Source organism: Carcharhinus amblyrhynchos, chromosome 12, assembly GCF_965287045.1.
Source record: "Carcharhinus amblyrhynchos chromosome 12, sCarAmb.v2.hapA, whole genome shotgun sequence".
Lineage (NCBI taxonomy): Eukaryota > Metazoa > Chordata > Chondrichthyes > Carcharhiniformes > Carcharhinidae > Carcharhinus > Carcharhinus amblyrhynchos.
The window spans coordinates 5,920,042-5,945,389 of record NC_137335.1 but is presented as its reverse complement, the minus strand read 5'-3'; the positions used below and the strand labels follow the sequence as shown (position 1 = coordinate 5,945,389).

Sequence of the window (25,348 nt, the reverse complement as noted above, 5' to 3'; positions counted from 1 at the left end):
ATTGGGTATCTGGTGGGTGGTTCCCAGTAGGTGGAGGATCCCAGCAGGACGAAGATCCCAGCAGGGGGAGGATCCCAGCAGGAGGAGGATCCCAGCAGGGGGAGGATCGCAGGAGGAGGATCCCAGCAAGGGGTGGGTCCCAGCAGGGGGTGGATCCCAGGGGGTGGATCCCAGCAAGGGGTGGATCCCAGCAGGGGGTGGATCCCAGCAAGGGGTGGATCCCAGGGGGAGGATCCCAGTAGGGGGAGGATACCAGCAGGAGGATCCCAGGAGGAGGATCCCAGCAGGGGGAGGATCCCAGCAAGGGGTGGATCCCAGTAGGGGGAGGATCCCAGCAGGGGGTGGATCCCAGGGGGAGGATCCCAGCAAGGGGTGGATCCCAGCAGGGGGAGGATCCCAGCAAGGGGTGGATCCCAGGGGGTGGATCCCAGCAAGGGGTGGATCCCAGGGGGAGGATCCCAGCAGGGGGTGGATCCCAGCAAGGGGTGGATCCCAGTAGGGGGAGGATCCACGGGGCGGGTCCCAGCAGGGGGGGGCGGATCCAGTGGATCCCAGCCGGTGGGGGGTGGATCCCCGGCTCTGCGTGCAGCGCTGCCCGGGTGCAGGGAGCGGGAGCCGGGCTGCCCCGGGGCCAATGGCGGCGGCGCTGCGGAACGGCCGCGCGGGGCGGCAGGAGCGGGAGGCGGGCCGGCCCGGGCCCGGGGCTGGGAGCGGGGCCCTGCGGAACGGCTGCACCCCCGCCGCACCGGTAAGAACCCGGCCCCTCACTGCCTCAGTCCCTCACTCACTCTCCCCTCACTGCCTGAGCCCCTCACTCACTCCCCTCACTGCCTCAGTCCCTCACTGCTTGTCCCCCTCACTGCCTCTCCCCTCACTCCATCTCCCCCTCACTCACCCAGTCCCTCACTGCCTCTCCCCCTCACTGCCTCAGCCCCTCACTCACTCTCCCCTCACTGCCTCAGTCCCTCACTGCTTGTCCCCTCACTCACCCAGTCCCTCACTGCCTCTCCCCCTCATTGCCTCAGCCCCTCACTGCCTGTCCCCTCACTCACCCAGTTCCTCAATGCCTCAGTCACTCTGTCCCTCACAGCCTGCCCCCTCACTCTGCCTGGTCTCTTACCTCATTCCCTCAGTCACGCTGTTCCTCACTCAATGTCCCTTCCCTATCTTACAACCTCATTGTCTGTCCCTCCGCTCTTGTTCCCTCATTCCCTCAGCCCCCACGCACTGTCCATCACTCTGTGTCTCCTCAGTTCCTCACTGCCTCCCTGCCCTCTCCCCTCACTTTGCCCCGCAGCACTGAAACAGGGTCACTCCCTCTCCCTGCCACCCTCTCTGTCCCTCTCCCTGCCACCCTCTCTGTCCCTCTCCCTGCCACCCTCTCTGTCCCTCTCCCTGCCACCCTCTCTGTCCCTCTCCCTGCCACCCTCTCTGTCCCCCTCCCTGCCACCCTCTCTGTCCCCCTCCCTGCCACCCTCTCTGTCCCCCTCCCTGCCACCCTCTCTGTCCCCCTCCCTGCCACCCTCTCTGTCCCCCTCCCTGCCACCCTCTCTGTCCCCCTCCCTGCCACCCTCTCTGTCCCCCTCCCTGCCACCCTCTCTGTCCCCCTCCCTGCCACCCTCTCTGTCCCCCTCCCTGCCACCCTCTCTGTCCCTCTCCCTGCCACCCTCTCTGTCCCTCTCCCTGCCACCCTCTCTGTCCCTCTCCCTGCCACCCTCTCTGTCCCTCTCCCTGCCACCCTCTCTGTCCCTCTCCCTGCCACCCTCTCTGTCCCTCTCCCTGCCACCCTCTCTGTCCCTCTCCCTGCCACCCTCTCTGTCCCTCTCCCTGCCACCCTCTCTGTCCCTCTCCCTGCCACCCTCTCTGTCCCTCTCCCTGCCACCCTCTCTGTCCCTCTCCCTGCCACCCTCTCTGTCCCTCTCCCTGCCACCCTCTCTGTCCCTCTCCCTGCCACCCTCTCTGTCCCTCTCCCTGCCACCCTCTCTGTCCCTCTCCCTGCCACCCTCTCCCCTTCATCAGCCCCTCCCCCCATCTCCAATCTAACTCCCTCAAACTCTCTCTCCCTTCATCAGTCTCTCTCTACCCACATCAATCTTACACTCTCCCCCCTCTACGATCTTTCACTTTCTCTATGAATCTCTCCCTCTATCACTCTCCCCCATCAATCTCTCTGTCTGCTTCTCCCCACTATCACCCTCGCCCTCTCCCTCTCCCCACTATCTCCCTCTCCCTCTCCCCACTATCTCCCTCTCCCCTCTCTATTGCTCTCTCTCTCTCTCGCCCCCTTTATCTTTTTTACATTTTTATATCTATGTATTATATGTGACTGCCCTTTCTTTTTAAATGTATTTTATCACACTTGCTTATATTTTTATATATCTTAAAGCACTTTAAAGTCCTGCAGTTAACCTGGCCATTCCCTTTCTGTTTGTCACTTTCTCTGCTTCTCTCTCCCTGCTGGAGATCACTGTTTAATACTCTCACCTTTCCCCCTTTCTGCTTCATGCTTTCTTAACCAAGCTAGCTGCTGTTTTAGTTAAGCAAGCTTATATTTTTTACACTCAGTTGTAACTTTGTTTAGATGTTTTTTTTAAATGTTATTTCCTGTGAAATGATTATTTGTTTGTTTGGCAGTTTTTGTTAGGATGATTTTTAAACAGATTTGTATTTATTTGGCTGTGATTCCTATTTGCAAACTTTCTTTCTCAACCAATTTATAAACATTTGTCTCTCTCTCTCTCTCTGTCATTCTGCGTTTCGGTGGAACAAACCTACATTTTCTGACACTCAGGTTCTGTTTTCTTTGGGTGCGGTTGTAGATTTCTTTGATAGCTGTGTTGTAAATGTTTTATATTAACTTTAATCCTTCTTGTCTATTAACTGTTTGCACGGTCAGTCCTGTGTGCGTTCACACACAGATTGATTAGACTTCTGCTGATAGGTATCACACCGTAAATATTCCTTCCTCATTCCATTTTACACTCAGTTTTATGTTGTCCCAGTATCTGAATAAATGCACAACTGTCGCTGTGTGGGGTAGGGTAGAGGAAGTTAGAAGTCAAGGGCAGAAGTCTTGTCTGAACTGCTTTGGAGAAGTAGAACTCTCCCCCTCCCTCTCTCTCTGCCTTGGATGTTTCTTCTATGTTTCATCAAAACCGAAACCTTCCACTGAAAAAAAAATCGCTTGACTGGTTGTGAAAGTAAAACAGGAATGCGTCAAAAAGCAAAGGGGAATGGCGGGCAAAGGGGGCGGGGGGGGCATGTGGGTGTCACTGGGTGGGAGGGGTGTGCACGTTACTGGGTGGGCGGGGGGGGAGTGGGTTTTGCTGGGGGTGGGGGTGTTAAAGGGCATTGTTGTTGTTGGCGGGGGGGGAGGGTGCAGGGAGGGATGGACAGTGTTGCGTGTGAAGGGGTTTCGGAATATCGAAGGCGTGTGACGAGGTTGTGCGTTTCCCGTGGTCCTGGCGTTAACGCGTCAGTCACAACGCCCGAGCTTTGATTAGCTTGCGAAAGTGAGACATTGGCAAGATACCTTGGCTAACGGAACCAAGCGCATGATGTATACAGGCTGGAGGATTGATTATTTGCACTTGGTTTCCAGCCCATTCCCTTAATGACACCCAACACCCCCCCTCCGCTGCCAACTTCCCAAACAAGTGTCACACAGCTAGAAGCTCAGATGTGGAGTGTCTGTTGGGGGGGGGGGGGAGAGTTGAGGCATTTAGGGAGGGGCAGAGAGAATCTCGGGGAGTGGGGCAAAGGTCATGGAAAGTTTTGCCACCTAATGGTGAGCTGAAAGAGGCGGTGCAGAATATTGGAGAGAGTGGGGTGATCTGATGGTGATTTTCAGAATGAAGTGAACTGAGATGCTGAAATAACTCCTCAGAGGCCGGTGTCCCAGGTTCCCTTTATTTACAAACTCTATTCCACTCCTAAGAGCGCTTCAGGTACAGGATGTTAGTAGCCCTGATACTCCTCAATATATGCACACAAGTGAGGTTCCCAGATTGGGCAGGCAGTTGTTAGATCAATCAAAGAGCTCATACTCGAACACCTCATGGGCCTCTAAGGTCACTACAGAAGCGGAGAGAGAGAGAACCCGTTTCGGCTGGTCAAATGGGGCAGGAGGTGCCTCAAAAAGGTGTGTTTTGCATTCTGTAGCGGCAGGTGGAGCCAAACTCACCATCTCCACCACCCCCCCCCCCACCCCCGAAACAGCCTGGAGAGGGGACACAGGATGCTGGGTGTGGAGGTGGGCTGGTTACGAGGACTGCCTCATTTCCCCGGGGCTTCATCCCGCTTGTACTGTTCAACGTTCAGCCTTCGAGCCCGCACCCTCACCACCCAGTTCCTGTCCCATAGTGTTGATGGGGCAGGCCCAGTTCAGATCTACCCTCCTCTCAGTCCCCCAAGGTGGTACAGCGGTTAGCACAGCTGCCTCACAGCACCAGGAACCTGGGTTCGATTCCCGGCTTGGGTCACTGTCTGTGTGGAGTCTGCATGTTTTCCCTGTGTCTGCCTGGGTTTCCTCCAGTTGCTCCGGTTTCCTCCCACAGTCTGAAAGACGTGTTGGTTAGGGGCATCGGCCGTGCTAAATTCTCCCTCTGTGTACCCGAACAGGCGCTGGAGTGTGGCAACTAGGGGATTTTCACAGTAACTTCATTGTGGTGTTAATGTAAGCTGACTTGTGACACTAAATAAATAAACTTAACTTTCCTTATTTGTTAAAACTGGGGGAGGGGAGGTCCCTGATGCTGCTACGCTGAGCACTTCTCTGCAATTTGAATGTGAAAGTCTTGAAAACAGAATTGAAAGTGGGAGAACTGTTAGCCACGTGAGTGTAAAACTCTTGAATCTGTGTTAACTGAGTGCTAATGTCAGGACAGAGTGCATTTACTCTGAGCTAGTTAAGCAGAGTGATTGAAAGGTATAGAAAAGAAAGGAAGCCTTGCATTTACATAGTGCCCCCCTCCCCCACTGTCCCATTCAATTTATATATTTCTTAATCCTATAGGTAAAGGACATTTATGCATAGTCATTTTTGGAAGAATAATAGAATCCCTACAGTGCAGAAGGCAGGGTTTCAGCCCATTGAGTTTGCACCGACTCTCCGAAGAGCATCTTACCCAGGCCCTATCCCCGTAACCCCACATATTTACCCTGCTAACTTACACATCTTAGACACTAAGAAATTTAGCATGGCCAATCCACCTAACCTGTACATCTTGGAGCACTAAGGGGCAATTTAATATGGCCAATCCCCCAAACCTGCACATCTTTGGGCACTAAGGGTCAATTTACCATTACCAATCCCCCTAACCTGCACATTTTTGGACAGTAAGGGGCAATTTAGTAAGGCCAATCCACCTAACCTGCACATCTTGGCAGTCTGAGGGGCAAGTTTGCATGGCCAGCTCACCTAACCTGCACAGTTGGGGAGTTCTTTCTGGTCCATATTTATCCATTGTCCAATTTCAGTCTGGCTGTTGGCGGAATCTCATTCCACCTTGTTACACAGTCAGGCACCAATGGAAACCATTTCTCCGCGTTCAACCCACCGAACCTGTTGGTTGCTGAAAAGATTTCTGTTGCATTGCCTCTTTAATTTCGGGAATGTACAGTTTTAGATCAGGTCGGCAGAGAAAAGCTGATGGCAGTGAAGGTTCAAGGTTTTGGACAAGCTGTCTTGGGGTGGTTGGGTTGTGGGGGGTGAGGAGGAGCAGGAAGATGGGGGACAAGTCTTTATCGCAGCGAGTGAAAATGGTCTGGAACTCGCTTGCTTAGGTGGTGATGGAAGTGGAGACAGTCAAAAGGAAGTTGGGTGAGCGCTTGAGGGAAGTAAACTTATGGGGTTAAGGGGTCATGATTTGGGGATGCTGGTGTTGGGCTGGGGTGGGCACAGTAAGAAGTCTCAACATCAGGCTAGGTTTTTGGGGTCTGACAGAGAGAAGACTCGTCCCCTTTTCTTGATGCTCTGCCACTTTTCTTTCGGCCCACGTCCAACCCTTGTCGGGTTAGGATAGTGAACCTAACACTCCACTCACCTGACGAAGGAGCAGCGCTCCGAAAGCTCGTGCTTCCAAATAAGCATGTCAGACTTTAACCTGGTGTTGTGAGGCTTCTTACAGGGCTGAGGGGGAACCAAGTAGCGGTGCGGAGAGGGGAGAAGTCTGACTGGATTGGTGGACGGGAGAGCTGGTACAAACTCAGTGGGCAGCACAGCCTCCCCCTGCACTGTAATGACTCATTCCGCTGAGTGGAGGTAGCATTCCACAGCGGGGTGGGGTGGGGTGTATGCTGTGCCCAATCATCGAATGAAAGAGAGAGCAATGGAGATGCACAGAGAAAAGCCCTCAAAACAATTAAGACTCGGGCTGTGAACACCTGGAGAGGTAGCCTACCCTGGCTGATCTGTTTGCTGATGAACAATGGGTGGCATTCATAAACGAATAAAACACTTGCGGCCCCATCGTACTGTGTGCTCTACAGAAAGGGGAGTTTGGTAATCTAGCTACAGCCCATATCACTGGAGAATGCTGGCAGAGGGTTGCTTTACTATGCTGGCAAAAAAGAATTGCTGAAAACTACTACATAAAAGTGACTCATAATGAAATGTTTGATCATTCTATAACCTCTTGTGTTTTGAGCGCTGATTGCTCAGGGAGGTACCGGGTACAATGCAATCTTTGCTTTGCATATCTCTGGGAGATGGTGGTGACCACAGTCTCCCCAGGCATTAGAATCAGCCAGTGTCTGTGCACACAGAACAATCGTGTTAAGTACTGGAGACTCTGCAAACCACTATAAGCCCTATTTGTAGAGCAAGAAATGGTAGTATTGCAGCAGGTTGCGGAGGGGGGAGTGCAGCCATTCCCTCCCTCTCAGTGACACTTTTCAGCAGAGTAAATGCCTTCACGGATGAGGGGACAGATTGAGAATATATATACGTCTGGGAGCTGTCTCCCACAGTGGGCCGTTTATTTTGCTTTTGCAAAAAATGTGCCTTATTCGTAAAGTATCTGAAATAAGTGTCACGAAACACTTCAACTTCTCATAGCAGATAATTGCAGAAATCGTAAAATCCCTACACTGCATACAAACATAGGAAATAGGTGCAGGTGTAGGCCATTCAGCCCTTCGAACCTGTACCACCATTCAATATGATCATGGCTGATCATGCATTTTCAGTATCCCGCTCCACTTTCTCTCCATACCCCTTGATCCTTTCAACCTCAAGGGCCACGTCCAGCTCCGCCTTGAACATATCTAACAAACTGACCCCAACAGTTAAAATTTAAAGTTTATTTATTAGTGTCACGGGTAGGCTTACATTAACGTTGCAATGAAAACCCCCGAGTCCCACACTCCAGCGCCTATTCGGGTACACGGAGAGAGAATTTAGCATGGCCGATGCACCCTAACCAGCATGTCTTTAGACCAAGAGAGGAAACCAGAGCACCCGGGGACACCCGTGCAGACACGAGGAGAATGTGCAGACTCCACATAAACAGTGACCCAAGACGGGAATTGAACCGATGTCTCTAATGCTGTGAGGCAGCAGTGCTAACCACTGTGCCACCCAACAGCCTTCTATATTAGAAAATTCCACAGTTTCACAACTTTCTGAGTGAAGAAGTTCTTCCTCATCTAAGACCTGAATGGCTTACCCCTTATTCTTAGACCCCCAGTTCTGGACTTCCCCAACATCAGGGACATTCTTCCCACATTTAGCCTGTCTGGTCCCATCAGGATTTTATATGCGGAAGGAAGCCATTTGACCCAATGAGTTGGCACCAGCTCTCCGACAAAGCATCTTCCCCAGCTCCATCCCGTAATCCCATGTATTTGCCCTGCTAATCCACCTAACCTATACGCCTTTGGACACTAAGGGGCAACTTAGCATGGCCAATTCACCTAACCGGCGCATCGTTGGAGTGTGGGAGGAAACCGGACTCCCTTGAAGAAACCCACGCAGACACAGGGAGAACGTGGAGACTCCATACAGACAGTGACCTGAGGCCGGAATCGAACCCAGGTCCCTGGCGCGGTGAGGCAGCAGTGCTAACCGCTGTGCCACCATATCGCCCGTAACCACTGTACCACTGTGTGCCCATGTTCATATTCTCCACAGAGGTGCTTCAATTCAGTAGCGAGAGGCATCACAAATGTTTTGATATTTTCGTTACAGAGGGGACAATTCTGTTTATATACACCAGTCATGTGGCACTCTGAGATGCTCCAAAACAAGTTATGTTTGATGTACGTAGTCAAAGTTAAGCTTACAGTCCATGGGGTTTTATCCGGTTATTAGCCTCTCAGTGTACATGGGCTGAAAGGCCTTACACAGTGATCTTTACCCATTGCATCTTGATGGCATCTGCCCCAAGCTTGAGCGAGTCCCTCAGCACACACTAAGCTGGATACTGACCCCTGTCTCATGGGCGGCCCAGTGGTTAGCACTGCTGCCACTCAGCGCCAGGGACTTGGGTCCGATTCCCGGCTTGGGTCACTGTCTGTGTGATGTTTGTACGTTCTCCTCATGTCTGTGTGGGTATCCTCCGGGTGCTCCAGTTTCCTCCGACAATCCGAAAGACGTGCTGGTTAGATGGATGGGCCATGTTAAATTGCCCTTTAGTGTCAGGAGGACTAGCTAGGGTAAATGCATGGTGTAGTGGGGAAAAGGCCCGGGTTGGGTTGTGGTCGGTGCAGACTCGATGGGCCGAGTGGCCTCCTTTTGCCTTGTAGATTTTATGATTCTATAATGGGCTGAGCCTATCAGCTGGTCCTGCCAGTTGGAATGAACCTTACAACACCTCCCAAATCCCACATGAATTACTTTTGAAATGTGGTGACTTGTAAGTGAAAACATTAGCCTAAAAAAAACTTGCATTTCTATAGCGCCTGGACTGCTCTGTAGTCAATGAATTATTTTTGAAGTAAAAACAGAAAGGAAAAGTCTGGAAAACTCGGCGAGCGTCTGCAGAGGGAGAAAATAGAGTTAATGTTTCGAATCCTATCTGACTCCATGTCATAGGGACTCAAAGATTTTATGATCTGTAGACAGATCATAAAATCCTACAGTGCAGAAGGAGGCCATTCAGCCCTTTGTGACTGTACTGACCACAATCCCACCCAGGCCCTATCCCACAGCCCCATGCATTTACCCCAGCTAGTCCCCCTGACACTAAGGGGCAATTGAGCATGGCCAATCCACCTAACCTGACAGTGGGAGGAAACCAGAGCCCCCGGAGGAAACCCAGGCAGACACGAGGAGAATGTGCAGTCTCCACACAGTCAGTGACCCGAGGCTGGAATTGAACCCGGCTCCCTGGCAGAGTGAGGCAGCAGTGCTAACCACTGTGCCACCGAAACCTGTTGTGTTTTTTCAGACTTTTCCATTTTTATTTCAGACTTCCAGCGCCTGCAAATTTTTTTGCTTTTACTTAAACGTTGTTTGACGTGTGGTCATTGTTGCAGCATGGGAAATGTGGCAGCCAGTTAATGCACAGCAAAGTCCCAGCAATGTGACTGTAGCTGGATAAGAGGTGGGGGTTAAGGGGGAGATTTAATGTTCAAAATCCTGGAGGGATTTTGTGTAATTCAGGAGCAACTGTTTCCAGTGATAAGAGGATGGGAATGTGGAGGACACAGATTTCAGACAATTGACAGAGTAACCACTGCGGCCTCACAGCGTCAGGAACCCGGGCTCGATTCCCAGCTCGGGTCACTGTCTGTGCGGAGTTTGCACGTTCTCCCCATCTCTGTATGGGTTTCCTCCCACGGTCCAAAGATGTGCTGGTTGCGTTGATTGGCCATGCTAAATTGCCCCTTATGTTGGGGACTAGCTAGGGTAAATGCATGAGGTTATGGGGATAGGTAGGATTGTGGTCAGTGCAGACTCAATGGGCCAAATGGCCTCCTTCTGCAGTGTAGGATTTTATGATTCAATGATTTCCGTTTGTAAACCAGACCTAGTCATTTCTGTTATCCAATATCAGTCGTCATGATTCTGCTTTGCCTCTTTTCAACCTGTTGTCATCATCAACCTCACCTGTCTTGACCTTCAACAACCCCCTCTCTCTCCCTATCCTGTCCCTTCCCTCATCCTGACTGACTCCCAGCCATCATTCCCTCCCTTCCTGCACTTGGTCCCAATAACTCTGTTGTGAAATAATTCCTCCATTCATTCACAGATTGTGTGCCATTGCTGGCTAGGCCAGTATTTGTTACCCAAAGAAACATAAAAACACGAAATAGGAGCAAGGGGAGGCCTTTTGGCCAAGATGGAGCTCAGATCAAGCCCAGGAGGGGATGCAAGATGAGGGGAGATCTTATTGAAACTTACAGGATACTGCCAGGCCTGGATAGAATGGACGTGGAGAGGATGTTTCCACTACTAGGCAAAACTAGAACCAGAGGACACAACCTCAGGCTAAAGGGGCGATCCTTTAAAACAGAGATGAGGAGGAATTTCTTCAGCCAGAGAGTGGGGAATCTGTGGAACTCTTTGCCACAGAAGGCTGTGAAGGCCAGGTCATTGAGTGTCTTTAAGACAGAGATAGATAGGTTCTTGATTAATAAGAGAATCAGGGGTTATGGAGAAATGACAGGAGAATGGGGATGAGAAAAATATCAGCCATGATTGAATGGCGGAGCAGATTCGATGGGCTGAGCGGTCTAATTCTGCTCCTATGTCTTATGGCCTGTGGTCTTATGGTCTTACGTAATGCCTGCTCCTGTCAGCTTGGATCTTCTTGATTGAACCCAAGACAGGAAGAACAGACCCTCTTTTGTCAGCTTGGGTCTGTAATATCTCTCTTGTAGGGCCAATTAGGCCAATTTGGTTTTTTGATTGGGTATAATTTTTTTAAAAAACTATTTTCTGTGATAGTGCATTCCACAGCCTGACCATTCTCTGGATGAAGAAATTTTTCTTCATTTCTGTCCTAAACTGTCAACCCTGCACCTTCAGACTGTGAACCCTGGTTCTGGGCACCCCCACCATCGGGAACCATCCTTCTTGCATCTACCCTGTCTAGTTTTGTTCAAGTTTTATAGGTTTCTCTTTTATCCCTAATTGCCCTCTGAGCAGCTGGTAGTGAGCTGCTTTCTTGAAACCACCACAGTCCGTGTAGTGTGGGTACACCCACTGTGCTGTTAGAGAGGGAGTTCCAGCATTTTGACCCAGCGACAGTACAGGAACGGCCGATTATATTTCCAGCTGAGGAGAGTGTGTGATTGGGAGCGGAACTTGCAGGTGGCGGTGTTCACTGGTATTTGCTGCCCTTGTCCTTCTAGGTGGTAGAGACGGCAGGTTTGGAAGGTGGTATAGGAGGAACTTTGGTAAGTTGCTTCAGTGTATCTTGGAGATGGTACACACTGCTGCTACTGTGCATCAGTGGTAGAGGGAGTGAATGTTTACAGTGGTGGATGAGGTGCCAATCAAGTGGGGCTGCTTTATCCTGTATGGCTTGGAGCCTCTGGGGTGTTGTTGGAGCTTGGCTGATTCTAGTCCTCCACCGTGATCTTCCATCCCCCAAATCCTTTCCAATTTGGAGTGCCCCGGATCCATTCCTGGATCTGTTAAGACATGGTAAGAAGTCTGACAACACCAGGTTAAAGTCCAACCGATTTATTTGATAGTAAACCCGCAAGCTTTCGGGGTTTGCCCCTTCGTCAGGCGAATGGAGAGTTCTGGCCTCAGGCAGAGCATATAACAGTGCAGACAGTTTACAGATTACTGATTAGAATGCGAGTCTTTACATCTTGGGTTCATGTCGCACTATCTGTAACTCCTGTGCCTTGCCTGGGTTTGCTAAACCTCACTTACTATACTGCCTGGAGACCATACACATCTCTTTAACCTGGGCTTAATGCTCCTTCCACTCACATTGTCGGCCACTTTAAGACTTGAATAGCAGGTTAGGTATAAAGATTTGCATTCTAATCAGTAATCTGTAAACTGCCTGTGCTGTTATATGCTCTGCCTGAGGCCAGAACTCTCCATTCGCCTGATGAAGGGGCAAACCCTGAAAGCTTGTGAGTTTATTATCAAATAAATTGGTTGGACTTAAACCTGGTGTCGTCAGACTCCTTACTGTGTTTACCCCAGTCCAACGCTGGCATCTCCACATCATGTCTGTTAAAACACAGCAGAGATAAGCTGCTGCTAAACTTGTTTTATCCTCCTCAAACATGTTTGTTCAAAACAAGTTTTCTCAGGGGAGTGTTTCCTATTTTATTCAATGTCATATAGGTTTGTGTTGCTGAGAACAATAATAACTTTGTACATGAAGTTGGTAAATACATTTTAAAAAAGAATGAATGAATTCAATATTGAAGATGAAGTTTTGATTTGATTTATTATTGTCATGTGTATTGGGACACAGTGAAAAGCATTGTTTCTTGCATGCTATACAGACAAAGCATACCGTTTATACAGAAGGAAAGGAGAGAATGCAGAATGTAGTGTTACAGTCATTGCTAAGGTGTAGAGAAAGATCAACTTAATGCAAGGCGTGGAGTTTACACATTCTCCTCATGTCTGCGTGGGTTTCCTCCGGATGCTCTGGTTTCCTCCCACAGTCCAAAGATGTGCGGGTTAGGTTGATTGGCCATGCTAAATTGACTGTAGATGCATAGGTTAGAGAGGATTAGTGGGTAAAATATGTACAGATTGGGGATAGGGCCTGGGTGGGACTGTGGTTGGTGCAGACTCGATGGGCTGAAGGGCCTCTTTCTGTACTGTAGGGTTTCTGTGATGATTTCTATGATTCAAAAGTCTGATGACAGCAGGGAAGAAGTTGTTCTTGAGTTGGTTGATACAAAAATCTAAGGTCACATATCTTTTTCCCAATGGAAGAAGGTGGGGTTTGATTTGATTTATTATTGTCGCATGTATTAGCATACAGTGAAAAGTATTGTTTTCTTGTATGCTTTACAGAAAAAACATATCATATGTAGAGAAGGAAAAGAGGGAGTGCAGAATGTTGTGTTACAGTCATAGCTAGGGTATAGAGAAAGATCAACTTAATATAAGGCAGGTAGGTCCATTCAAAAGTCTGACTGCAGCAGGGAAGAAGCTGTTCTTGAGTCAATTGATACGTGACCGAAAATGTTTATATCTTTTTCCCATTGGAAGAAGGTGGAAGGGAGAATGTCCGGGGTGCGTGGTGCCCTTAATTATGCTGGCTGCTTTTCCAAGGCAGCGGGAAGTGTAGACAGAGTCAATGGATGGATGTTTATCGGGGAGGATTTTGAAATAACCCCATGTTTGGGGTGGCACAGTGGTTAGCATTGCGGCCTCAGCACCAGGGACCTGGTTTCGATTCCGGCTTTGGGTCACTGTCTGTGTGGAGTCTTCACATTCTCCCCATGTCTGCATGGGTTTCCTCCGGGTGCTCCGGTTTCCTCCCACAGTCCGAAAGATGTGCTGGTTGGGTGCATCAGCCATGCTAAATTCTCTGTGTACCCGACCAGGTGCCGAAGTGTGGTGACTAGGGAATTTTCACAGTAATTTCATTGCAGTGTTAATGTAAGCCTAATTGTGACTAATAAATAAACTTTAAACCTTTATGTTAACGTAAGGTTTGTTTTCAGGTTGCTTTTTCTTTGGCTTCGTGTCCCAACTCACCCCAAATCCCCAACTCCATTGTATCAAACCACTAAGAAGATGGGTCTGAGTTAAGTTGTTCATCCATCATTTTCAATGAGGAGCTCAACACCATTAGTCATTTTGAGGTTGTATGCAGTGTGTCTGAAGGTGACTGATCAGGGCCAATTCGGGCATGGAATGTCCTGGCACATATTGGACAGACTTGTGTAGGCACAGTAGTTATTGCACTGATGGCTCTGGACTTGCTCAGCTCGCGCTTAAGTTGTGTTTCAGCAATGCACCTTGCTTCGTAAGCTTGACAGCCGTTGTGAATGAGGCAACGCCAGGTTAGGGTGGTTTTGTGCCAGCGTTTCCCAGGTGGTCGTATCAATGTCGAGCGACTTCAGGGAGGCCTTGAGTGTGTCTTTGTAACGTCTCTTCTGCCCTCCATGTGAGCGTCTTCCAGCAGAGAGATCCCCAAAAAGGAGCTGCTTGGGTATGCGCTTGTACAGATGACATGACCTGCCCAGCGGGTCTGCGCTCTCATCAGCAGTGTGTGGACTGATGATAGACTTGCTCTAGAGAGAACTTCAGTGTCTGGTACTTTGTCTTGCCATCTGATGCGTAATATTCTGCGAAGACAAGTCATGTGGAAATGATTGAGCTGTCTTGCATGCTTTCGATACACAGTCCACGTTTCACAGACACACAGGAGGGTAGCGAGTACCGTGGCACTGTAGACCGTCAGTTTTGTGGCTGGGCTGGTTCCCATACAGTGGAGCGCAGTCTGCCGAAAGCAGAACTTGCCTTTGCTATTCTGCAGTTAACTTCTGTATTAACAGTACTTACTAGTTGTGATAAAGATGATGGGTCTAGAGCAGATGTAAATGGCAAATGCAGAACGGTTGCTGTCTTCCAAGTTGGAGGAAGTGGTTATGTTCTGAGATTCAGTGTTTAGCCAGGAAGGCTGGAAAGGGCCTGACCGAAAGCTGAGGTGGGCTTCACCGTGAATGGCCAAAGTAGGAGAGTGGGAGGAAGGTGGAGAATTAGAAGGACAGGTGAGGGGGTCGTGCTTGTGGACTGAATGGAGGTCCCTAGAGCGTTACCCTAGGTCTCTGGGTGACTAGTCTACTTGTGTTTAGTCGACCCAGTGAAAGTGGGATGCTGGAGTCGAAGGAATACCAATCCTTCTCTGTGTCACCGCGTTTATAGGCTGGAACAGTCAGAGGGGAGGAGGTAAAAGGACAGGTGTTGCGTATCCTCAGCTTGAAAGGGAAGGTGTGGTGTAGAGTTAAGGTGCTTTTGGGGTTGATTGAGGGGTGAATGTCACAGAGGGACAGTTCTTCTCATATTGCTGCTATTTATTTTTAGAGGGGCGTTTTAGATTTCAGTTTGTCCCAACGCAGAGAACTGACTGGATGTCTAAAAATAAATATTAAACCTTGCAAGGAGCACAGTGTCTCTCGCCCTGTGCAGAGCCAGAGATCCAAGACAGGTCTGAATGCTCGCCAGTGAGTTGAAAAACTCCAGGCAGCTTCTCAAGTTATGATAAAGTGGAAGAAGTCTGAAGCAGCTGGCGCTAGTACAAAGGGCTGAGTGGCCACCTCCTACGCTGGAGCACACTGTGAACTGAAAATGCTGATTGTTTGAGGTTACAAAATTATTTTGGGTTGGAGACTGTAGAGGATGTGACATAGAGAGGTCACAGTTTGAAGCCTTGGTTTGTGTGCAGTTGCTCATGAATAGCAGACTACTAACATTCCCCGTTACCTAGCATCGCCAACGTAGTAACGTAAAACAGTGCACTTCACCTTAATAAACGCACAGTGTGAGCAAGAACGTGGTTAAAGAGGGGTAAAGAGAAGAGAGGAAGAGGGTGAAAGGGCGAGAGGGGGTTGAAGGGTGAAAGGGCGAGAGGGGGTTGAAGGGTGAAAGGGCGAGAGGGGGTTGAAGGGTGAAAGGGCGAGAGGGGGTTGAAGGGTAAGGGGGCAGAGAGGGCGAGGGCTGAGGGGGGAGAGAGGAAGGTGAGACGGAGAGGTTTGTGGAGGGAGTTCTGGATGAACTGGGGGCCTCGGCAACTGAAGTCTCGGCCGCCAACGGTGGGGTGATTGAAATCAAAGAGGCTGGACTGAGAGGAGTGCAGAAATCCCGGAAACGTGTCAGGCTGGGAATATATGCGGACAGAAAGGAAATCCAGAGGGACAGTCTTCACTGGGACCCTTGTTCTCGATTCCCAGGCTGAGCAGATCGCTGCATAGTGCAATCCAGCGGAACTTTGCACACGTTTGTTTAGCATTGTGAGTGGAAACCTGTCGAAGGATGGGAGATATTGAGAAACTGATAAATACGGTCCTCCGTCCCTCTCTGCCAAACACACTCCAGTACAGTAACAGGTCATTTGGCCCATCTGCTCCATACCAGTGTTGGTGTTTCTTGTAAACCTCCTCCCACTCCCTCTTCATCTCACCCTATCAACATATTCTTCTACTCCTTTCTCCCTCACGGATTTACCCAGCTTCTTCCGAATCACCGTGACCATCCCCTGCACTAACAATGTTCCACGTTCTCGCCACTCACTGTGCAAAGAGTTTCTCCTGAATTCCCCATTGGATTTATTTGCCACCATCATACTGAAGGTATCTAGTTGTGATCTCCTCCACAAGCACGAGCATCTCTGTGTCTATCAAACCCCTTCACCATTGTAAAGACCACTCTATCAGGTCGCCACTGGCCCTTTTAAAAAAAATATAAATGAACCCAAGCCTGTTCAATCTTTCCAAGAGGTTTGTGCAAATACTTTTTGCATCTTCTGCAGTATCTGTATATCCTTTTCATAATATTGAGACTAGAAGCGTTCACACGTTGTCTGTAACCTTGACTATAACTTCACGGTGGCCAGAACAGTGACACAGTGGGTTAGCACTACTGCCTCACAGCGCCAGGGACCTGGGTTCGATTCCCGGCTTGAGTCACTGTCTGTGTGGAGTTTGCACATTCTCCCCATGTGTGCGTGGGTTTCCCCCCACAGTCTGAAAGACTTGCTGGTTAGGGTGCCATGTTAAATTCTCTCTCAGTGAAACCGAACAGGCGCCAGAGTGTGGCGACTAAGTAACTTCATTTCACAGTAACTTCATTGCAGTGTTAATTACTTGTGACTAAGAAATAAAAGTTAAATTTTTAACGGTAAGCTGTAATGCTAAGCAGGTTGAATTGAGGGAAGGCTGTCACAAGTTTAGTTAGTTATACATTGTCAGCTTGTTGCTGATCGTCATGGGGTGAAGCCTCATGCTGCAGTCTGTGAATGAAGGGGTGCCTACCCCCCCCGCACTAAAGCTAAGAAAATTCAGCATGGCCACAGCAACTCGCTGATTTTTACAAATGTACCAAAGAAAACATCCTTTTCAGATGCAACACAGCTTGGTATGGCTCCTGCTCTGATCAAGACTGCAAGAAACTACAAAGGATTGTGAATGTAGCCCAGTCCCATCAGGCAAACCAGCCTCCCATCCATTGACTCTGTCTACACTTCCCACTGCCCCGGCAAAGCAGCCAACATAATTAAGCACCTTGGACATTCTCCCTTCCACCTTCTTCCGTCAGGAAAAAGATACAATATTCTGAGAACACGTACCAACCGACTCGAGAACAGCTTCCCTGCTGCCGTCAGACTTTTGAATGGACTTACCTTGTATTAAACTGACCTTTCTCTACACCCTGGTTATGACTGTAATGCTACATTCTGCACCCCCTCCTTTCCTTCTCCCCTGTGTACTTTTTGAACGGTGTGTTGCACGTCTTTAAGATTCAGACAGATAGCTTCTTAATTAATAAGAGGATCAGGGCTTATGGGGAAAAAGCAGGAGAATGGGGATGAGATAAAGAAAATCACCCACGATTGGATAGCAGAGCAGACTCGATGGGCCGAGTGGCCTAATTCTGCTCCTGTGTTTTTTGTGTTATGGTCTGTGCACAAGAAACAGTACTTTTCACTGTATATTAATACACGTGACAACAATAAGTCAAATCAAATCACTAACCCATCTTCCCTTTGGTTCTTTCCCCCACAGTACAAAGTCAAGCCCACAGTGGAACACCACAAGAAGGCTTTCTCGGAAACATTTGAGCAGCCTCCGATATACGTGCCTGTCCTCACCTACATGGGCTATGGGATTGTCACCTTGTTTGGGTACCTGAGGGACTTTATGCGTGCCTGGGGTCTCGAAAAATGCCATGCGTCTCAGGAGAGAAAAGAGCAAAAGGTACGATTTCCTCGGCCAAGGTGGATGTAGATGTTTAATGGCGAATGTTGCTTCGAATGTTGTCTGGCCACGCCGGCTTGCCATTTTTATCTTCTCTGTTTTTACACTCTTCGGTTGAGCCTACTTTAACCGGGAGTGCTGATTAAAGTCGCAGTGGGGTTAGTGCCAAGTTGCACCTCATTCCTGCTTCACCTGTGTGGCCTGTAGTGAATGCAGTTGGAGGCTATTCCACCAGGAGAGGGTCTGGAACAACCCCACCCCTTCACCACCAAAGAAACATAAAATCATAGAAGATAGGAGCAGAGTGAGGCCATTCGGGCCTTCGAGCCTGCTCTGCCATTCATGACCATCATTGTTCATCATCCAAATCAATAGCCTAATCCTGCTTTCTCCCCATAACCTTTGATCCCATAGGATCATAGAATCCTTACAGTGCAGATGGAGGCCCGTTGAGTCTGCACTGACCACAATCCCACTCAGGCCCTATCCCTGTAACACCCACATGTTTACCCTGCTGATCCTCCTGACACTAAGGGGCAATTTAGCATAGCCAATCCTCTTGACCCACACATCTTTGGACTGTGGTAGGAAGCCGGAGCGCCAGGAGGAAACCCATGCAGACACAGAGCGAACATGCAAACTCCATTCGCCCCAAGTGCTATATCCAGTTGCCTCTTGAATACATTCAATGTTTTTCTATCAACAACTTCCTGTGGCAATGAATTTCACAGGCTCACCACTCTTTGGGTGAAGGAATGTCTCCTCATCTCTGTCCTAAATGATCTACCCTAAATCTCGCTGGTTGCAAAACTTGCATTTGTATAGTGCCTTTCACATTCTCAGTCTGAGGTCATCAGAGGTGATGTATCCATACAGTTCCTTTCTCCTGGTGTAGTTTAAACAGCAATTTTACTCAGTTTACAGCAACTGGCTCCAAATTGTTTACTTTTAAACCTCTTCGGTGATGAGGTTCTTGCATCTTGTTTTATCTAATACCATAGAATCTCTGCAGTGCATTCGGCTCGTTGAGTCTGCACCGACTCTCCAAAAGGCCTATCAGGAAGTCAGGAGAGAGAGGGATGGTACGAGTGGGACAGGGGCAGGTCTAAGGCTCTAAACTGAGGTTTTTCACCGTCCAGACTGAACAGCTGGAGCCACACACTAAACTGGAAAGTTCCAATCTTTTTAAAGCCAGTCTGTCAGCCTAATTGCTGGGCTGCTGATTCTGACCTTCAGGCAGCTTCATGGGTCTGATTTTTTTTTTGAAAAGCCCACGAGAAAATCAAAGCTGCCCAAAGATCAATCATACCTAGGGGCAATGCCAACTAAAAACAAAATCAAATTAATATGATTCCAATTTTAAAGGTGCACGTCAACACAGAATCTCATTCAGGGTGTGATGGAGGGGGCTGGAAGGGAAATGGACCAATGGGGCAGGGAGTCATTGGGAGTGTGCAGCACAGGGCGGGGGTGAGAGGGAGAGCAGGGGAGAGGCCAGACGGGGTATGAGCCAGTGGGGCAGGGGGTCAGAGGGAGTGGGGTGGGCATCTGGGACTTTCCTCATCTAACTCCTAGGGGTGGTGGTTGGGGGCTCACCTGGAGTATTAACAGCATGGCTCAGATGGACCGAATGGCCTGTTTGCGAGCTGTAAATGCTTTGTGAACAGCAGCTGCCTCTTTGTAGGCCACCGGCCTGAACGGAGATGTCAAAGACTCCCCGACTGGCAAGTTGCAGGAGACATAACCATGTGACAGAGCGGTATGCAAAGCACCAGAAGTAGGGGGGGAGCTTGAGAAGCAGAGACCCCGAGGATGTGGTGAAGTGGCCAGGGGGGGAAGAGACCTATGTGAAACGAAAGAGGAACAAGAATCAGCAAAGCAAGCAGTCAGCTGAGCACGAGAGGCAGATCAGCAGAGTGTGGTGTGAAACCTATCTCATTCTGAAGTCAGGACACTCTTTAATTACACCTCAGTTAAATTCTTATCATCACATGGAACGTCAGTCGTCACTGACCACAGGTGCACTCCTGAATTTCCTGACACCATTCTCCTTTGTTTTCACGCGCACTTCCAAAGTCCCCCTGATCAAAGAAAGACTCGCATTCTGATATATCTCAGCCGCTGCCTGCGGTGACAAGTTCCATATTCTCACCACTTTTTGCGGGAAAGCAGTTTCTCCTGAATTCCTGCTTCTGAATTAAAGCATCGAAACTCGAAGCAGGAGGAGGCCATTTGGCCCTTCGAGCCTGCTCCGCCATCATGGATGATTGTCAGATTCAACATCCTGATTCCCCACCCCCTCCATCCTCCCATCCTTCATCCCCAAGAGCTATATCAAATTTCTTCCTGAAATCAGATAATGTTTTGGCCTCAGCTGCTTTCTGTGGTAGTGGATTCCACACATTCACCACCCTCTGTGCGAAGAAATTTCTCCTCACCCCAGTCCTTAAATGGTTTTACCCCCTTGTCCTAAAAGTTAAAATTTATTTATTAGTTACAAGTAACATTAACACTGCAATGAAGTTACTGTGAAGCTTCCCTAGCCTCCCACACTCCGGCGCCTGTCTGGGTCAATGCACCCTAACCAGCATGTCTTTCAGAATGTGGGAGGAAACCCACGCAGACATGGGGAGAATGTGCAAAGTCCTCACAGACGGTGACCCGAGGCCGGTATTGAACCCGGGTCCCTGGCTCTGTGAGGCAGCAGTGCCACCCCGAACGCCCCAGATTTACCCTCAAATTATTACTATTTTTTTTCCATTTGTGATATTTGTAAAGTTAACAATTGAGAAGACAGCAAATGCATTAGAACTGGACATGAGGAGCCAGCGGGTGGGTCCCTTACACGGGATTAACAGCGAGGGAGAAGTAGATCTGCCCAATACATTCGGCTCAGCGAGCTTACAGATCTCTCTCCAGTAACAGGGAGGATGCCCAGCAACCAACGGTTACAGGATGCAGAGCAGAGACTGGGCTCGGGGTAATGTCTGACCTTTGTCCAATACTTAGAAACTCTCTCTCCAAGGTGAACAGCGACAGTAAGTAAAACAAGCTGTTCCAACTGGTGAAGTGTGATTTGATGTCGGAAATGATCTCTGGCACTAGATGAAGGCTATCGATGCTTGGTAAAAGATTTCCGACGTGGCCATCCAATAACAACAACAACAACTTGCATTTATGTAGCGTCCTTTGAGGTGGTAGGATGTCCCCAGCTGCGTCATGGGAGCATTGCCAAACAAGACTTGACACTCAATGACATGAGGAGATATTCATAGAATCCCTACAGTGCAGGAGGAGGCCATTAGGTGCATTGAATCTGCACCTATCGCAATCCCACCCGGGCAATACTCGCATAACCTTGCATATTTACCCTGCTAGTCCCCCTGACTCTAAGGATAATTTAGCATAGCCAGTCCACCTAATCCACACAGCTTTGGAGTGTGGGAGGAAACCAGAGCACCCAAAAGAAACCCATGCAAACACGGGGAGAATGTGCAGACTCTGCTCAGACAGTGACCCAAGCTGGGAATCGAACCCGGGTCCCTGGTGCTGTCAAGCAGCGTTGCTAACCACTGTGCCACCGTGTTGCCCAGAACTTGATAATGAGATAACAAAAGGTGCAGCCAGCAATGGTGGAGTGATTGAAATCAGGGATGTGATTGCTCTGGAGAGGGCAGCACGGTGGCAGAGTGATTAGCACTGCTGCCTTATAGCACCAGGGACCCAGGTTTGATTCCAGCCTTGGGTGGCTGTCTTGTGTGGAGTTTGCACATTCTCACCATATCTGCGTGGGTTTCCTCTGAGTGCTCTGGTTTCCCATCTCCGTCCAAAGATGTGCAGGGTAGGGGAAATTAGTGATGGGTTATACGTGAGGTTACAGGAATAAGGCCTGGGTGGGATGTATGTCAAAGATTCTGCGGAGGGTGCAGAGGAGATTCACCAGGGTACTACCTGGGATGGAGTGTCTGATCTGTGAGGAGGGACAGGACAGGCTGGAGGCTGTTTCCCATGGAGAGGGAATCTGATAGAAATGTGTAAGATTCTGAGAACAGTAAGAAGTCTCACCACACCGAGTTAACGTCCAGCAGGTTTATTTGGAGTCACGAGCTTTCAGAGCACTGCTCCTTCATCAGGTAGCTTCAACCTTATGATGTGAGACTTCTTACTGTGCCCATCCCAATCCAGTGCTGGCATCTCCACATGAAGATTATGAGGGGCATTCATAGGGGTATGAAGGCACTTTTTCCATTAGTTAGAAGGGCCAATAACAGGGGGAGCAAAGATTTAAGGTAAGAAACAGAAGCCTAAGAGGGTAGTTGAGGAGAAACTTTTTACCCAGAGAGGGGTGGTGGGAGACTGGAACTCACTCCCTGAAAGTGTGGTTGAGTCAGAAACTCTCATACGTTTAAGAAGTATTTAGATATTCACTTGTGCTGTGTAACGTCGAACATAGAACAGTACAGGCCCTTCAGCCCTCAATGTTGTGCCGAGCTATGTCCAAACCCAAGATCAAGCTATCCCACTCCCTATCATTCTGGAGTGCTCCATGTGCCTATCCAATAACCGCTTGAAAGTTCCAAAAGTGTCTGAGTCCACTACCACAGCAGGCAGTGCATTCCACACCCCAACCTCCAGGGCTTTGAACCAAGCGCTGGAAAATTAGTGTCCCAATCCTTGTTGACTGGACACAATGGACTGAATGGCCTCCTTCTGTGCTGTAAGCATCTATGAATCTGTGGATGCACAGGATACCCGTTGCTTAGTGGGGTCGGTCAGCGAGCACAGCCAGGGGTGAGGGGAGAATTGGGAAGGGGTGTACTAGATGTGAGTATAAGGGCAGGGGCTGTAAGGTTTGGACGGGCGGTGGAGCACAGATTGTGTATGTGGCACGGGAGGGATGGCGGTCCACGTTCGTTGCCTGCTGTGCTGAGAGGGTGTGATAAGTTTTTCTTCTCTCAGCAGGAGACAGGTATTGAAAAAATGACAATCTTGTGATTTCACAATGAAGGCAGCCTGTCCTGGAGCGGCGCAGGAATGTCGAATTTCTGGTTTGCAGCAATCACTCTGCTCTGGTACCCCGGGGCCAGGAGCAGATCTGAAATAATCCAGCTCCTTTCAAAACCCATGGAAAATTATATGAGTTTTGCATTGGACAAACCCCCCTGTCCTCTGTCATTGAGGAGATGGGCCAAATGGCCTCCTGTACTGCATCGTTCTGCATCTGGGGCTTCACCCCCCACACACACATTGCATTAAACCCTCTCGGCTTCTCCAGCCTGTTCAATTATTCATGAGACCACACTAACTTCATTGCAGCGTTAATGTAAGCCTACATGTGACACTAATAAATAAACCTTAAAACCTGGCTAACCTGTACTTTAACTGATTTGATTTATTATTGTCACATATATTAACACACAATGAAAAGCATTATTTCTTGCGCACTATACAGACAAAGCATACTGTTTATAGAGAAGGAAAGAAGAGAGTGCAGAATGTAGTGTTACAGTCATAGCTCAGGTGTAGAGAAAGACCAACTTAATGTGATGTAGGTCCATTCAAAAGCCTGATGACAGCAGGGAAGAAGCTGTTCTTGAGTCGGTTGGTATGTGACCTCAAACTTTTGTATCTTTTTCCCAATGGAAGAAGGTGAAAGAGAATGTCCAGGACACATGGGGTCCTTAATTATGCTGATTGGTGTGCGTGATGGACTGGGCTACGTTTACGACTTATTGTTGTTTCTTGTGGTCTTGGGCAGCGCAGGAGCCCATACTAAGCTGTGTTACAACCAGAAAGAATGCTTTCTATGGTGCATCTGTAAAAAAATTAGTAAGAGTCGAGGCTGACATGCCAAATTTCCTTAATCTTCTGAGAATATAGAGGCGTTGGTGGTTTTCTTAACAATAGTGTCAGCATTAGGGGACCAGGGCAAGTTGTTGGTGATGTGGGTGCCTAAAAACTTGAAGCTCTCGACCATTTCTACTTCATCCCCATTGATGTAGACGGTATGTTCTCCTTTATGCTTCCTGAAGTCAATGACAATCTTCTTCATTTTGTTGACATTGAGGGAGAGATCATTGTTGCCGCATCAGTTCACCAGATTCTTTATCTCATTCCTGGGACTCTGTCCTTAACTCCATTGAAATGGTCGAGAGCTTCAAGTTTTTCAGTGTCCAGGTCACCAACAACCTGTCCTGGTCCCTTCATGCGAACGCTATAGTTAAGAAAGTTCACCAACAACTCTAGTTTCTCAGAAGACTGAGGAAATTTGGCATGTCAACTACAACTCTCACTAACTTACAGATGCACCATAGAAAGCATTCTTTCTGGTTGTATCACAGCTTGGTATGGCTCCTGCTCTGCCCAAGACCGCAGAAACTACAAAAGGTCATGAACAAAGCCCAGTCCATCACTCAAACCAGCCTCCCATCCATTGACTCCATCTATACTTTCCACTGTCTCAGGAAAGCAGCCAGCATAATTAAGGACCCCATGCAGCACGGACAATCTCCCTTCCACCACCTTCCGTTTGGGGAAAAAAGACACAAAAGTCTGAGGTCACGTACCAACCGACTCAAGAACAGCTTCTTCCCTGCTGCCATCAGACTTTTGAATGACCTTGCACTGAGTTGATCTTTCTTTATGACTGTAACACTGCATTCTGCACACTCTCCTTTTCCTTCTCCATGAACAGTATGCTTTGTCTGTATAGCACGCAAGAAACAATATTTTTCACTGTATACTAATACACGTGACAATAATGAATCAGATCAAATCCGTTCACCTTGGCTCCATATCCTTTTAAGCCTCATCCAGGAAAAACCTCTTTAAAATTATTGAGTCACTATCTACTGAGCTTTGTATAGGACAGTTCCCCACTTCATTGCCTGAAGAAATAGTTCCTCATTTCTTTCCTGAATGATCTACCTTTGATTTTTAAGGTTATGACCCCCTTGTCCTGAACTTTGTCACCAGGGAGAAAGTTTCTCTCCACTGACCCCATCAACTCAAGGCCCCGAAATAAACTCAATCACGTTGCTGCTGAACCTTTTATGTTTCAAGGATTTCAAAGCTAGTTTATGTAATTAAACTCAAACCGTGATATCTCCTGTGATTAAATGACCTGCCGATGCTCTCTGCTTATCTAACCGCGTACATGGCGCTATTACTCAGACTTTAACCTTGAATGAGCACAGATAGGTCTAATGAGAGAGAAAGTCTATATATGTTCAGTGTGAACAAACTCAACGTAAAGTGCTGGAAATGCTCAACTGGTCTGGCAGCATCTGTGCCGAGAGGTATAGAGTCAACATTTCAGATGGGGGGGCAAGGTGGCACAGCGGCTAGCACTGTTGCCTCACTGTGCCAGGGATCTGGGCTCAATTCCCAGCTTCAGTCACTGTCTGCGCAGAGTCTGCACATTCTCTCCGTGTCTGTGTGGGTTTCCTCTAGGTGCTCCGATCTCCTCCCACAGTCTGAAAGGCATGCTGGTTAG

General features: G+C 48.8%; 1 protein-coding gene across 1 annotated transcript in view; it reads left to right on the top strand.

Moving 5' to 3' along the window:
• Positions 1–583: 583 nt before the first annotated feature.
• Positions 584–25,348, top strand: part of sptlc3 (serine palmitoyltransferase, long chain base subunit 3) — a 79,484-nt gene continuing 54,719 nt past the window's right edge. Inside the window, exons 1-2 of the mRNA XM_080199721.1 lie at positions 584–748; positions 17,662–17,853. Coding sequence (XP_080055847.1) covers positions 635–748; positions 17,662–17,853 — 306 coding nt within the window. The 5' untranslated portion in view covers positions 584–634. The remainder of the gene's footprint in view (positions 749–17,661; positions 17,854–25,348) is intronic.